Consider the following 16,774-nt stretch of genomic DNA (forward strand, 5'->3'; position numbering starts at 1 on the left):
TTTGACAGAAATGAAATACACAAGAAAAGAATTGTAATATTTAGCAAATTTCCCAGGGACTAGTAAGGGTGCTTTTGATTTGGTTGTAGACTTCGTAGAAAGGGAGCCATCTTAGTCTATGATGGAGTCTGGAAGCTTCTTTTCTGATTAACAGATTTTATTGAAGGTATAAATCTAATACTCCTTTGGAACAGAGATCCTGAGATGTATCTTGTTTTAATCAGAATATCATACTGTAACTTACCTGTTCTACTTTCCTGAGCAGATCCTTTTTTTGCCTCTCCCATTCTCGCCGGTCTTTGTCAAGTCTTTCTAAAAGCTCTACTTTTTCTTTTTTCCAGTTTTTTTCATTGTGCTGAATTTGCCATTGCAAGTCCATTACTAATCGATGATTCTCTGCTAAGAGATTCTTGTGTTCCTCTCTCTCCCTTATGAAAGCTGTTGTGGCATCAATGCCAGTCTGACTCTGTGCTTTTCCAGTCTTCCCTTCCAGCTATAAATTAAAACAAAAGTTCCCAATGGCACAATAGTTTTTCATAGAAATTAACAGGATTTGCTACCAAATTCAACATAAGCTTTGACATTTTGATTTGAAAGAACAACTATAAAATGGGAACAATGTTTATCTAATTTGTAGTTTAAGATTGCAATTCAATTAAAAATCTCACTGACGTTTATGATTCATGGCTCAGAATGTATATTAACTCTGATGCTTTATATTACAAAGGGAGTTTTCAAAAGAAAACCTATTTCCAGTACCAACCTTCTTTACCTGACTGCTGGTTATAGCATGTTATGAAAAATAATATGATAATATGTAAGTATATTTATAGAACGCAAGAACATGTTAAATAAATAATATATATAATTATAAAGAAAGAATATAAAAAGAATAAGGCTATTACAATAGATGCTACTGCAGCTCAGTAAGAAAATAGGATAAAAAAATAGTTTTATGTCTTCATTTTATAAGTTGTTACTTTCAAGAATAGAAATGTATTATTTCTTGACTGAAACCCACAATCTGAATTGCTTAGATTTGGTACACTCTCACAATTTCTAATATTCTCAGAGGAATTTCTACATCAGGACATTTCCACACAGTCAACTTCATCATCTTCCAAATACTCAGAGCTACTTCTCACCTGCCTTGACTGCAGCCTTTGTGAGAATTCAAAATGAGGCAGCAGAATATACAGCCAATCAAAAAGGAAACAAGATCTTCACCTCCCACAAGAACCTCATTCCTATCTTCATAGCATACTTGTTGTATAGTGTGATAAAGGATTTTTCAGAGCAGCTATTAACTGCAAAGCAAGTCTGAAGCCTGAGGCAAACATTTTGGGTCACTAATGAAGTTTAGCAGCTACTCATATAAAAAACAAAAGCAGCAGAGATGTTGGTTCTGCTAGTAAGTAACTTTTGCCAAACTGTCTCATTTCCCAAATCTGTTAAGGGTCAACATCATAAATGGAAAAACTGTGATTGAGCTATATGAGTGGAAAAAAAAATCTCAGTTATTCAATGCCAACAATGGCACAGGCTCACAAGAGGCAGAATGCCAGTCCAGGAGAACTGCCAAAATACCACCTGAAAGTGTGCTCATTCTAAAGCAACAGAGACCCTACAAAGAAAACATGAATTAATTTTAAATGATGTGCTTTCACCCCAGTTTTTGACTGCAGTCACAGTGGCTGCCTGGACAAATCTTGGAAGCTTTCTGGGAAAGATTTTTGGAAGCAGTTTGCCATAGGATCCTTCCTACAGATAAGAGAAAGTGACTGGCCCAAAATCACCCAGCTGGACTTCATGCCTAAGGGAGGAGTAGAAATCAAGGTTTCCCGATTTATAGCCTGATGCCTTAACCACTAGACCAGTGATGGCTAACCTTTTCCGGGCTGAGTGCCCAAAGCACACGTGCATACATGCGAATGCGCGCACATGCACCTGAACCCCAAAAAACAATGCGCATGCGGCCCCCAGCAGGTGCCCTGCCCTGTGCATGCACCCCCTGCATGCGCCTCATCCCCGCGCATGCATGGCAGAGACCCGAAGACCAGCTGACAGGCAGGAGGCGCATGCTTATGCGCAAAAGACCTGAACTGGAGCGATGGCTTGCATGCCATCAGAGAGGACACTATATGCCACCTCTGGCACGCGTGCCAGAGGCACATCACGGCACTAGATGATACTGGCTTTCATGTTTTCAAACTGTTTTCAAACTGAAATCATCAGATCCTGAACAGCTCTTTGCAGGAAGCTGTACCTCACTTACAGAGTCATGCCCTCTGACTCAAATTATGGGAAAAAACATACCTGCTCCAGCTGACAGTTCAGTTTAGTCCATTCCATTTCCCATGCAGCTTTGTCAGTGGCATATTGTTGTTGCAAATCATGGCGCTCTTGCTCATCGTCTTGGAGTTCTGATTGGAAGTTATCCAACAATATTTTCAGGGCATGCAAGAGTCGGCTATTATCCTTTGCCTGAAAAAAGCAAAGCTATCTGCAGTTCTGAAATATTGTCATTCAACCACCACTTTACAAACTATGGGATCATGTCTATGGAGATTCTCAGTCATTCAGGTCATGGTTGTCCCAAAGGTGATTTTTTAAGAGGCTTTCTGGTTTGTTTGGGTTTTTTTGAAGACATTTCACTTCTCATCCAAGAAGCCTCTTGAAATAGCACCTTTGGGGATATGGGATTAAAGCTTTTCTCTTCCCTAATATAGTTATGGGCTTCAAAAAAGAAGATAATCTGGAAAAAAAGGAATATTCAGCAAGTCCACAACTTGGCACTTCTCCCAATTAATAGTAAGTTTTAACAACATGACTGAACTTTTTAGAACAATCAATTAGTTATTTAAAAAGAGTATATAATATATTGGTCTCTAACACACACAACAACAGAAAGAGCAGTCTATAGTCTAAAAACCTAGCTGGATTCTACAGGCAAGGCGGACAGCTAAAGCTTGCCAGGATTCAGTGTCCTCCATTTTCTGACACAATTTTTTTGAGATTACTTTACTACAGAGGAAAAAAGCTGCAGAAAGATTTTCTCTCCTTGCTAGTTTGTTCCTCTGCTCTTCAGCCTGGAGTCAAGGTTTTAAAAGGGATATTAGTTAGAGGGCAGAGGGAGAGTTTAGTTTTAACACCTAACTGGGGCAAGGGTGGGGAAGGGAAGATTTACAAATCAGCGTTTTGGTTTTTTATTGAAGAAATATGGCTGGAAGGGAGGGAGAAGAATAAACTAGGGAAATGTCTTGGGAAACTCGTCCTGAAGCTGCCTTTTATGTAAGGTCCAAAGCCTAGAGAGGGAGCAGAGTTTTGCAGCTTCCCTGCTTTTCAGGGGCCAGAAGACAGGTGCAAAAAGCAGCTGCCATTTTAGGGGTGCTGAAAATGGTGGCCTCTCCCAGGAGGCATAGGGAGCAGGCCTAAGCGCTGGGGGGAGTGATGGAAGACAAGACAGGGGAGAGCTCTACAACATCCGTGGGGTCTGTCATATGTGTGAATGAAGGGAGGTGGGCTGCATCTGTCATAACTTTGAAATGGGATCATTTATAATTTTGGGGTGTCGGTCATTGTTTTGAATGGTTGTTAAATGGCCTTTTGTTCCTCATGGTAAATGTTGAGGCAATCAGTTTTTGAGATTTTTTTTTGCCTCATTCTCAAACAGTACTAGTTTTATTCTTCATGTTTCTATCACCAAAAGCAATATAAAGTATATTAGAAATCAGTATCTCAGTAGAATATATTTTAAAATCACAACTAAAATATAGAGGCTCGGTAATCTGAATGGCTCATAACATTTAAAAAGTTCAAAACCTGTATTTAAATGTGCATACATTTCTACTTAAACCAACAAAAGAGATCACAAAATATTTTGCCACTGTTTTAAATTGTGATGGCTCAGGCTCCAGTGTAATTCTGGTGGAAATTGAAGCTAGAGGACTGGCAATAGTTGAGCAAAAAGTCTCTACTTTTTAGTTACAAGAAAATAATATTTGGCGTGGGCTAGATAATTAGGTTAAGTAAATAGGCACATCAAAAACCACAAGTAGATTTTCCAAATAAACTAGGTGTGTACTTGCACAAGGGCCTCCCTTCACCCCAGATTTCTTAAGTAATTTTAAAGGTAGACAAGAAGAGACGCTGAATATGTAGGACATACTAAGCATATTAGCCCATACAATAATAAACATAAGACGTTTTTCAAGAGTGATGATGAAATGATACCAAACATATCACAATTAAAAATAAATGCAGTATATTGAATCTACATGCCATTTCACCTGATAGAATTTATAATCCAAGGGCCAGGAGGCAGAGGTATAGTGTTTAAATATGAAATACTAGACTAATTTTGACGTACTTTTTAATTACAAATGTCTTTTGGTGGCAAGTGAATGCCATTGCAAAGAAGGTATTACACTGTGAATCCTTGATACATATAGAAAAAAAATCTTCTTGCAAGTAGATATTTTTGTGTTTGCACAGAACAAGCACAAAGAATTTCATAGAGCCATCTGTCATTGTAAAATATATCCTTGATTTGGTAGTATACCATTTATCTATCACATAACAATTTAAACTATTATCTCAAGAAAGTATGCAGATATCATCCAAGGCTAAAAATGTGGAATATCATTTCTATTAATATTTTGTAAATTCAATTGCTCTTTTATAAATATTATTTGTCTGGAAAAATTAAATGCTGTTCCTTGCTGCCCATAAACAAACTGAAATATTTCTATTCGTATCAGCTTTTACCAATTTTTTCTTACTATCTATGTCAATTTTCATGTTCAACATAATTATTCTACCCATATCAATTTAATTATACAGCTTTTTCCTTGTAACTATTAGTAGAATCAGCACTGATGGAACAGAAAGCTTTTTAAGTTTTAACCCCAGGATTATGAAATGTCTTGTTATTTATTGACTCCACTAGAACAGAGAGCATGATTTATTTAAATAGATTTTAAAAAGCTTTGCATTTAGATTAGTTTTGGACTTTTAAACTTTAGGATATATACACTGAGACACATCAATTTGAAACTGTTATTTGGTTACTTTTATTTACTTCAATTATTGATTAATTAATTCTTATATTTTATTATTCATATTATTCATTGCTTTAATAAAGTTTTATTGAATGATACAATTTTCCTATACAAAACCAGTAGTTATCATACTTTAGATCGAACTACCTAAATCAGTGGTCCCCAACTTTTTTGGCTCCACAGAATGGCACTGGCAGAAGCATGGGGGGAGGAGATGGTTTCAGTGTGCAACCTAATCCCACATATGCACAAAGCTTCATGGGCTCTCCCGTCGCTTCCACAACCCGGGTTTCCAACGGACCGTGGACCAGCCGCCCGGCCTGGGGGTTGGGGACTTCTGGGCTAAATTGCCAATAGTTTTACAGAAAGTGGATTGAACTGCAAGTCAGTGATGGTATTTGAAAAGGAGATTGCTAATTAATCTCTTGGTATATTTTGATGTCTTAACACAGTATCTGTATGTAGGTCATGCCCCAATTTGGAAACTCTCTCAATACATTTGTGAGAAAAAGATTAAAATGAATTAACTCTTACAGTAGTGATTGAGAAGCAAATTGCTATGGAAATGCTTAGGTGAAATAAACATGTACATTCTGCATACCACCATTCAATGGGATACCTTTCTCAGCACTACTTTCTATTTGGGACAATTGTTTACAATACAAAATAGAATAGACAGAATGGATAAAACAACAAAATCACAGAGATAACTCTCATGACAGAATAAGCACCTGTACATTTGCCTTGATACCTGCTTTTGTAGCTGCAACACCTCTGCTGTCTGTAGTTGTGGTCCATGGCTGCTTATTTCTACTGTGGAATGATGGGAGTAATTTGTCATTGCAAAAACAGTATCTTCTTCCTCCTCTTCCTCCCCCTCTTCGTCACCTTTTTGTTCAGTCTGAAAGGTGAATTCTAGCATGGGATCAAGGTGTTCTACCTAAAATTTCAAATGAATTAAAATAAATACAATCCTATATGAAAGAAAGAAATTCCTACATGAAATAACTACCTATTTCATAGATTTTCCTTATTTCTTTCTATGAGCGCATGGATGCTTAACTGTTTATGAAATCAAATTGATGAAATGGATAAAAATTTGTTACATCCTACAAACAAGTTACTCCCTATTTTTTTTTAAATATATAGTTTGTTCATGATTCGTATTAACTAGGCTTCCCACATTTTATACCCTCAGAATTCTTTGAGAGTAGATTGATTACAATTTCAAGATTAACTTGAAATTATGATGTTAACCGTTAGAGGACTGTAGTTTGCAAAAAGACTGATTTAATTAATAAACTTCAGTATTAAAAATCAATACATATATAAACAAACAAACAAACCATTATTTTAATCTTATTGAACAAATCCTGAGATTCTGAGATTTCTAGAATCATAGATCTAATCTCATATTGGGCAAAAATTAACACAATAGGCTTTGTAATTAACTGTATTGATTTGGCCTCTATATTGGTATATAAAATTATTAGTATATAAATGAATTTAAAAAGAGAATATGCTGCTATATAATTCTTTTTATTGCTCCTGCTTTTAATTAATACAAAACTCATAATGAACAAAATAAATTATAATTCTATTTCTGCACACAGTATTTTTAAATTCTAATGTAAAGTGTCATTTGGTTCTTCTGAAGAAAGATATCCTAAGCTGCATGAGAGGCAGAAAAAATGTTGGGTTTGTAAAGTTATTGTTTTATCCCAGAGTGTTATGGCACCTTTAAAATTTAAAGGTAACAGATAACCTGGGATATCTGCAGAAATGAATATATATTGCTATCTTTTTTCTTTGATAAGCCTAATTAGTTTCAAGTACCAGTTTGATATCTTTTCTGTGTAAAAACATTGTGACAAGAAATTACAATACCACAATAAAGGTAGTTTTGGCATCTGAACTTGAAGTAATGTTATTTCTTAAAATATGTTTTGCCTATAATAAAACTATTATCATCACATTTCTAGCTTTACTTCATTAAATAATATGGGACAGTTACCTCAAGTATGTCTTCTTCTTGCTTCTCTATTTGCCTGCCATGCCGCCAATGTTTTAGCAACCATTTCAATTTCACATATAGGATAAAAATGTTCTGCTTGAAATGTCTGAGTTCTTGATCCATTAGAATTTTCTCCTGACTCCAAGTTTTCTCTTCTAGTTTGTTCTGCAAAGTCAAGCTTTGTACCTCCAAATCTTTTCTTTGCAAGTTTTGCAGATGGTCTTCTTCCAACTTTAAGTAGAACAAGTATGCACAAAATGAATAGAATATTGTCCTTAAGCAGCTTGTTACTGGAATCTGCCCCCCTCCCCCCATATCCATTTGAGCAAAAAAACCCACCAAGATTGCCAATTCTAATTATTATCACCAGATTTTATCAAGGGATCCATCTTTCAAGAAACTCAAAGATCTCAGGTTGAAGACTTAATTTAATTAACCATAGTAACTTGCTGGAAAAAAAAATTACACAGCTCATTTATTGTAACAAGCTGGATTAGATTTCTGTAGTGTAAGCATTTGTATTCTCTGAGTATAAACATTGTCTCTTCACTGAATTCTTTCAATGTGTTGCTTACATGATCCTGGACTTGATATTATTATATGGGGGACTAAAATACCTAACTTTATTTTCAACTAATAATTAGAAAAATCAATAGGGTATGATTCTATATTATTTATGTTCTCTATGGATGAGGACTTTTTTTTTTTTTGAGGAGTAGAGTGTTATTTTTATATCTTAAGAAAGAGAGATTCTTACTTTCGAAGCCAATTGTTGAAAGGGCCTTAGTAATGAATCTTCCTTGAAAATTTTGGTAGAACAAACTATCCATAGAATATGTCTATGATTATGAACCATCCAGGCATAGAATATGAGGAATCTCTCTCGATTCAAATGTTTGAATATTCAGCAAAAGACTTTGGTTTTTTTACCTCCTTTAAGATGTCAGTGTTGAGTTTTTAAACAAAGAAACATACTATACATACATATGTATACACAAACATGTAATATACATATACTGTATAGTCAATTAATTATCACTTCTAAAGATGTACAGCTCTGTAATCCATTAATCAACTGATGCTATCTAGATCTAAAAAACCAAACATTATGCAATCATATCTATAATTTTGTATCTGCTTCATCTTTAATAAATCCTATTAGTAAAATAATTTTAAAAGATAGCAATTTCTAGATTCTCTGCACAAAATTCTTTTATAAAAATGGTTAGAAAAATAATTTCCACATGCTAATTATTTTCAGTAAATTCCAATTACATTAGTTTTATAATAGCAGCTTACAATATATGGAACTGGATGCACAAAAAATTCAAAATGAGAATGAGAAAACTTTATACCATATTATATTCCTGTAACCAATAATATTCCTGTAGTCATGTAATCCATTTTCCAAATAATATGACTGGCAGCCAGAATTTGATTTATACATGAAAATTATATAGATTAAAAAAAATCATTTGTCCCTTAAAGCTGTTTCAGCAATTCTTAATTATCCATAACCAAACATATATAATGTCAGAACACTTTTTCACAAATACATGATGCTTCTAATAGTAAGCAAACCAGATAAAGTTTTCTTCCATTAACTATTTAATGTATTTACCTGAATTATCCTTTCTGAAAAGGTTTCTTGCACTTCTTGTCGAAGTTTCACCTCCTGCTCTAGCTGAGTCTGAAGCTCCTGTATCGATACATTCTGTACAGGTAAAACATTGCAGTCCCTGAGCTGATAAGCAGGATAACAGTTCTTATAAAGGTAACAAAACTTTAGGATATATACCACTGAGACTTAAAACTATACAATCAAGATAGTGTTCAAATATATGCTATGTTCATAATTAGTGAAAAACCTGCACAAAAATTTTCTGTTGATGAATCTGGTGATGCATTTTTTGATTGAATGTGTATTTAAAATCCATATAAGGATCTGCTTTAGCTATGGTATGGACAGCTAGATTATTTGTAACATAGTTATCTATGCAGACATACATATGGATTTTTGAAGTGCACAGAAGCACTTACAGAAAGTTATCATTTATGAAACTTCGGATTTAAAGTTTATTTTGGTTTCAGTCTCGTCAGTACTCCTAGAACCAAAGTACTTACTGAAGTAAGTACCAGAAAATTAAAATGCTGGTGAATAGTGAATTTTATTTATTAAATTTATGTTTTTTGTCCTGGAGGAAGAGCCAATATCTCACTGAGCTGGTGATTGGCAATATGAATACATAATACGCTTTGTGCTTTCTGACTTACTGCATCTATTTCTGACTCTGAATTGAAGTCTTTTTCTTTGAGAAGACAGATCAGCTGAGTTGTATAAGATGAGCCAATCAATTATGCTGTAGGGTTTTGAAATGAAACTGAAATGTCATCTGCTATACAACATGCATGCTAGTATGGAAAATGCAGACATTTGTGAACTTGTAGTAAGCATGGTACCATGGTAGATCACCACTGAAGGTTCAATATCAGGTAGCTTGGTTATTCCAGTAATTGGCTGAAGGAAAGCCACTGGGTGAATCATCTAGTAATATTATAGCTCTCTCTGAGGATGAATGTCCACTGTTAGAGTAGTTTCATAGCCAGTTTACAAATTATGGAGTAGTACCTCGGACACCACAGATCATAGAGTTATTCTTGCTACCAGGAAAATAGGTATTTTCCTGAAAATAGGAAATAAAAGGAAAATAGAAGAAATAGCATCTCAGCTAAATCAGTTTGAACAACTCCAGATATGGCACTTGCTTTCTCTGGTGGAAAAGAAATGAAAAAGAATGAGGAGTGAATCTAGGCAGTGTATTCTTTACCGAAAATCTCAGTTATAGTTGTTTTCTATGAAAACTTCATAGATACAAAATGTATCTGATGCACAGAGAGATGAAGAATCAATTTGTTCTCTCTTTGTAATAAAATATGCCCATGAACACATGCATGTCAACCCTACTTCCAGTGAAGATAATGAAGCACAATGTCACAATTGTGTACATGTGGAGATTAATTGTAATTGGACAAGGGATTATGTAAACTAATAAAAAAGTGGGTGCATGTGGCAAGTTCAGATATGACAACAGCATGTGTGTAGGATCAGCGAGTGCAAATACTTTACAGTTCCAAATATGTTACAGTATAGAAGTTAATTCTTAATTTAAAACGTCTTCAAGCATTCTGCCCTTTTTGCTCACCGACATTTTTAATTCCTTAATCTTAAAGCAGAAAAGTTTAGATAGAGTCAGGCACCCAAGCATCTGAATTTCAGAAGCTAATGCTAAAATAAAATTAAAGAGGGAAGTACATTAAATAATAGTCACATTTTTAAACCTGATTATTTATTTTCCTGACATCCTGCCAATAGATTTGAATAGCAAAGGGTATTAGAAATAATAGGCAGAGGAGTCTGGTTTATGCTTCAACAATGGTTAATTAATTGGAACATCTTAGTTACAGATGTTATCTGACCTTCACTTGAACTGCACAGCATAACTGAACCTTGCTTTTTCTTTTGAAGGGTTAATGTTATTATGCTGACATATGAACAAATTGCAGGTGTATTAACCTTTATAAAAGAACATTTCAGTTACCTGTGGTGTGATTCTGCACATGTTTAAATCAGAAATGTGTTCCACTATGTTTGATGAGCTTATCACCAGGTAACTGTGGTAGGTTCTTACTATAATCACTGGAATTACGTTGTTGAATGTCACCAAAATTACAATTCTTAACGTTCTTTTAAGATACATTTTAACCATGTAACATACATTTTACACGATAGTTGTAATTCCTTTAACTACACTATTTAGTTAGGGGCCAATACATCAGGCTCAATTTTTAATTGGTCCATGAATGAATATTTGCCGTCTCTATTTGTCTATGATAATAACATGGCAGTTTTTCCAAAGGCATTCTTATCATCACCTTGATCCTGTCCATCTGCTTTATCCATTATCTCCTTCTTCAACTTCACTCAATCTTATCATGAGTGGTTGTTTCTTTCAGCTTTAATCTTTTTGAATCAGATATACAAAATTTGTCTTTTTTCTTGCTAATCATTATCTGAATGAAATAATTTTTATAGGTCCAAGACTGATTGGTTCTTCTTGCAGCCTATGGAGCTCTTGTTCAGATTATAATCTGGTCCTCTCTCTCTTTTGCTTTTCTATGTCCAGTTTTTGCAGCCTTGTATTTCAATTGGAATGACTGCTGCTTCATCATTTGTTGCCACAGAAACATCCTTATACTTTGTCCCAAAGGTGCTTTTTCAGGAGGCAACTGGACCTTCCTGTTTCTTCTTTTGAAGAAGTTTCACTTCTCACCCAAGAAGCTTCTTCAGCTCTGACAAGCAAAACATCTTCAAAGGAAGAAACAAGAAAGCCCAATTGCCTCCTGAAAAAGCACCTTTGGAACAACCATGACCTGGATGACTGAGAATCTCTATAGATCCTTATACTTTATGATCTAAGTTTGTCATTACCTTCTTCAGAATTAACTTCTCTCTCCCAGCATACTGTCCATGTTCTTGAATTTAAGAAAATAAAACTATCAACTTCACTTCTTATATTTTCTTTCTTTATCATTAACTATACATAGATTTAGTCTTTTTTGTACGATGTTAGGTAAAACTTTATGTACAACAATTACTCCAATGTTTTAATAATTTCCATATGTTATCCATTGCTATTCTTAGTATGAAAACATACACTAATCTTTTCCAATCTCCAGACAAGAATCTTTATTTTGTATTTGTTGTCATAGAGCTAAGGTCACAGAAATTTAAAAAATATAGACTTCCAAGAACACCAAAGCTCTGGTTAGGTATATTTACTGAAACAAAGTATATCTAATGCAAGTGCTATTTGGAGAGAAAGTGAGATTCAAATTCTTATGCCTCTTTTCCCCCAATGCATTATGGTATGTAGCAAACAGGCTAAAAGCCATTCTCAGAAAGAAAGAGTAGTTTCCATCTCTCTCTTTTTGATAATGGGTTATTTGATTTGCTTGTAACTATTTAAGAATTTTCTGTCACACCATATCCCATAAAGATTATTTATTTTCTCATGATCTCTATTGAGGTTGAAGAGCTCCTTTCCTTTTTCTCCTCTGGATGGAAATAATTTCTACTCTAACCTTCCTTTTCTTCAGTTCAAAATGTCCAGAGAAGGTAGGGGGAGAAATCTTCATCTCTTCCAGAGAGATGTATATTGGGGGAGGTTCTGACTTTGTAATCAGTAATACATCTCAAATTAGTATTATCCGCCAGGAGGATCAGAAACTTTCTGGCACAATTTAGTCTTTGTGGTCTATAAGTATTCTGTGAATGCTGATTTATATCTAAGCAATAAATTCATTATTTTCCTGTTGTCCAACTTGGTTCCCAAGACTCTACATCAGAGTCTGAAAAACCAATAGGTGCTTTGGGGAAATTAGAAGGCATATTAGGAGTCCCAGGCTTCTGTGTGTATTGCAAACAGAACTGGCAAAGATGTCTATGTCTGATTATTGTTTTTAAATGAATCCAAATATTCCAATCTGCACTTTCTACATTAACTTATATAGTCTAAGGCTATTTGCTTCTGACAGTGTGAGAATTTACTCTCTCAGCTGTTAGCACTTTAATTGCTTGATCTTTTGCAGCTTTAAATAGTTCAATGGGCATCTCATTTGATCCTGGTGCTTTCTTATTTGACAGCTGGTCCATTGCCTGTCATATCTCATTTTGTAGGAAAGAAGATTCATTCACACATTATGTCTGTACAAATTATTATATGATTCCCTAACCCAATTTGTAAAGAGCTTCAGAATAGCCTTTCCATCTTCCTTTAATTTCATTACTTTTATTAGCTTTCTTTCATGAGTACTAGATTTGTCTTTTGAGTTTTCCCATGAATACTGTACTCTGATCTTAATTTTTTTTCTTTAATCACTTCTGCTTGTTGAAAGTCTTTATTTCCATATCTGCTTTTTGCTTGATGTGATGTAGATGTATTCAATTGTCATGCATAATTTTATGTCTTACTTTGGCTCTTATAAAATACATTGTTTTGAAAATCAGCTGAATCTTTTCTTTGGAATTTTGAGAATACTTTTTTCACTTAGTTTTTATGATGTCTCTTATTCTTCTATAGCTCCTTAGTTTCTTTTCTACATGGCATCTGTTTTATAATCTGTATTTCAGAATGCTAGGGCTCACTGATTGCAATCCTCTATGTTCTCTTTCCTATTATGTATTAAATGTTATTTTAATGTTGTAAATCCCATAATGCCCATGTGTAAATTATACATATGTGGCTTGAAGCTGATTCTCTCAATAAATAAAGAATTATCTTTGCAAAACTCTGTTAACCTTCTTCATTATTACATTTTACCTAATCCAGTTCTCCTGTAATTTCAGATTTTTCAATTTCTCCAATGTTTACATTCCAGTCACCGAGTTGTCGTATTGTGCTCTTTCCTAATATTGCATTTAGCCCTTCTCAATTTTGCACTTAGTAATTTTTTAGTGTTTTTCACCACTGCCCCCAAGAAGTGTACATTCTTATACAACATTAATGCTGAATGACACCTTTTGAATTATAACTAAACACATACTTGCAATATCCTTCTGAAGTATCATTACCATTCTTTTGGCTGGCTTCATGCCCTGATACATATTATATTAACTGAGTTGACGAAACCCTGTTCATTTATTTTTCTTTACTTATTCTTCTCACATTCCATGTATTTAAGTTACATCTCTCCCTGTAAAATGAGAAAATCCTCTTTCATTACTGACTAGATTTCTTTGCAGGTTTGATCTGACTACATTATCACCTCCAGTTCTATTTTGAAAATGAATGTCTTTCTACTTGGAATCTCTTCATCTACTACATAAACGTGTCTCAATGTTCCAGCCATGTCCATGGAGTTTTCTTGGAACTATGCAGAAATCATTTGCCACAGTCTTCCTTTGAGTTTGAGTTTGGAATTCCTTCTTTTAGTAGCATTATCTTCACTCAGATCTGTGAGCCTTATCTATCCTTTTCCTTATTGTGGATTGCTGTTAATGTTACACCACTCATTCACCCCATCGGCAAGGGTGACCTGACATGGAACTCCCACTCCCATCTGCATTACTATCAGGATCAATAAAACTATTGATGCCACTCCCCCATAACAGGTCAGTAATCCTTTCCTGCGTTTCAGCAAGTGTTTTGAATAAACTGATTACTTTTTTGAAAACATATAAAGTCTCTGCTTTTGGGACAATTCACATGTTTTTCCTCCATAAAGAGGGAATCTAGCACCAAGTTGGCAATCTTGGACCTTAGAAATTTTTTAAGAGATCATGCTTTTAAACAACATAGGCCATTTAATTTATTAACATACTTCTAAAGTATATTTCTGCTAATATCAAGGTTCTTTTTGTCTTGACGATATGTCCTTTTCATTATTTTTGAGCATAACTAAATCACAATTCAATCAATAAATCAATCCAAGACTTGCAAATCTGAATGCTACATGTTTTGCTCTCTGCACCTTTAATCTACTTGTCTTCAATCTAAAAAGTCAATTTCTAATATACTTAATGGCCAGCAAATCAAATATTGAATTCACAAATTTGTCTTCCATCAGATAGACTTTTTATTTAAAATGTTGCTTCAAAATTTAAGAAATTAAGTGTACATTAATTCTCCATTAAAAATGATTGGAATATTGAAAATTTACATTAGGAAATATCTGAATTAATGAAATCATTGCTTTTCAGTCAATCATTTCTGGTTATTTATTGCTGGCTTTTGATGTAAAGATATAGAATCACTTCAATCTAGATTATAGGACTGTATAATTGACAAAATGAGATAAGTGCTATTCCACAATGAACATTTGCAGTCATCCACAGCTAAATGTTCAAAAATGGCTAGTTCTAGGCCGCATTATCAACCAGACATTCAAGTAAGACTGTTCTTCTAATTCTTATGGCAACTCTCAATATAGCATATATGACTAAAATAAGACCTAACAATCTAGTGCCTTCAAAGAGATTGTGGAGCTCTATGTTTTGAAGGCTGTGTTCTGATCTAAAAAATTAGAAGAGATGAACATACAATTGCTTTTTGCTCAATTTAGATTCAGATGGGTTAGACTTTAATGGCCATTTAAACTCTGAAACAGTACAGCATTTCTATAGCAACTAGATAAAACTGCTGGGTGAGTTCATCCATGTCCATGGGATGAGGTATCACCAATACATTGATGATGCCCAGCCATACAGTATATCTCTGTCCCAGGTGAAGTGGGTGTTGCAGTGGACAACTTTTTGTAATGTCTAGAGGCTGTGGGAATGGGGAACAACAGATTTCACCTTAACCCTAGTAAGAAGGAATGGCTATGGGTGGGCTCCTCTGTACCCAGGAGTTTATCATCTTTGGTCTTGGATGTGGTTGCACTATCTCAGACAGACCAGATGTGTAACTTGGGGGTCCTCTTGTATTCATGGCTCCTGCTTGATGAGCAGGTGACAGCCATGGCCAGGAGGGCATTTGCCCAATTCCACAATGCACCAATGATGCCCTTTCTAGGCAGGGAGGCTTTATGCTTAGTCACTTATGTCCTGGTCATCTCCTGATTGGACTTGCAGCATGATCTACATGGGCCTACCCCTGAAAAGTAACTGGAAGCTTTAGCTGGTGCAGAGCGCAGGTGCATGAGCCATACTGGGTGCCTAAAGGACGACACATATAACACCCTTCTTCAATGGACTGCACTGAGTACTAGTTTGCTTCCAGGTTCAATGTTCAATTTAAGGGGCTAGTCATCACCTATAAAACCTACATGGTCTAGAGTCAAGTTATCTATGGAACTGGCTTCTCCCCAACTCATCAGCGCATCTCATCTCAATTAAGCAAGAAAAGTAGCCTGAAGATCCCAACAGTCAAAAGTTTCAACTGGCAGTATCTAGGAAGAGAACGTTCTCTGCTGTTGCCCCCTTGTTGTAGAACATCCTGCCCCTAGAAAATCATAAATGCAAGAACACAGTTTTCCCCCCATCACCATTATAGTGCAAATGGTGATTCATGGTAAATGAATCAATTGCTGAACGAAGGCTATCTGTATTGGCTATCATGAAAAAAATGCTAAAAATGGTCAGATTTCCGTTTTGTTAAAATATTAGATGGAGTTAAATACGAATTATAGGGCTCGAAGGAATTATTCCCTCTATTTTGCCCGGGCTTCTATGACAAATAATTACTGTTCTCTTTCAATGAATTTTTATTCAGCTGTGCTAACCTCTAGACTGAAACAATTCTTGTTTTCTGGCCTGTAGAATTTAAGGTCTCCATCAGTTCTGCCATGTGGTTCTGTTGTGCCTTGTTGTTGATGAATCTCTTTCTCATCTCCGTGGTCTGGGCTGCGCTGCCATTCCATCTGATCCTTTTGTTTGGACTGTTAGGTGCATGGGTGGGGATTGTTAACATAAAGAAAATCAGGACGGGGGAGATTAAAAAAACAAACAAAAATGGATAAGGTAGGCAATTGAAAAAACTACAAGACAAAAAAAAGCGTGAACAGAAAAATCAACTTAAATGCAGTGTCATAAGCAAGTGACGAGAACAGAACTAAAATAAGGATGAGCAAAATAATGGGCTGAAACATCTGAAAAGCAAAAAAGAGAGAGGAGAAAGAATGCAAATACTGGTTATGAGGC

At 35.1% G+C, this 16,774-nt stretch overlaps 1 protein-coding gene across 2 annotated transcripts in view; it reads right to left on the minus strand.

The window, feature by feature from the left end:
• MTCL1 (microtubule crosslinking factor 1) overlaps positions 1–16,774 on the minus strand; it is a 101,484-nt gene that overhangs the window by 21,267 nt on the left and 63,443 nt on the right. For both annotated transcript variants that reach the window (XM_034429477.3, XM_034429478.3), the window contains exons 6-11: positions 16,357–16,512; positions 8,696–8,788; positions 7,075–7,305; positions 5,812–6,000; positions 2,317–2,484; positions 245–493 (exon numbers count right to left, since the gene is read on the minus strand). In XM_034429477.3, the coding sequence (XP_034285368.2) occupies positions 245–493; positions 2,317–2,484; positions 5,812–6,000; positions 7,075–7,305; positions 8,696–8,788; positions 16,357–16,512 (1,086 nt within the window). The remainder of the gene's footprint in view (positions 1–244; positions 494–2,316; positions 2,485–5,811; positions 6,001–7,074; positions 7,306–8,695; positions 8,789–16,356; positions 16,513–16,774) is intronic.

The sequence above is a fragment of the Pantherophis guttatus genome, chromosome 3 (genome assembly GCF_059756535.1).
Source record: "Pantherophis guttatus breed Tessera chromosome 3, ASM5975653v1, whole genome shotgun sequence".
NCBI classification, from domain to species: Eukaryota; Metazoa; Chordata; class Lepidosauria; order Squamata; family Colubridae; genus Pantherophis; species Pantherophis guttatus.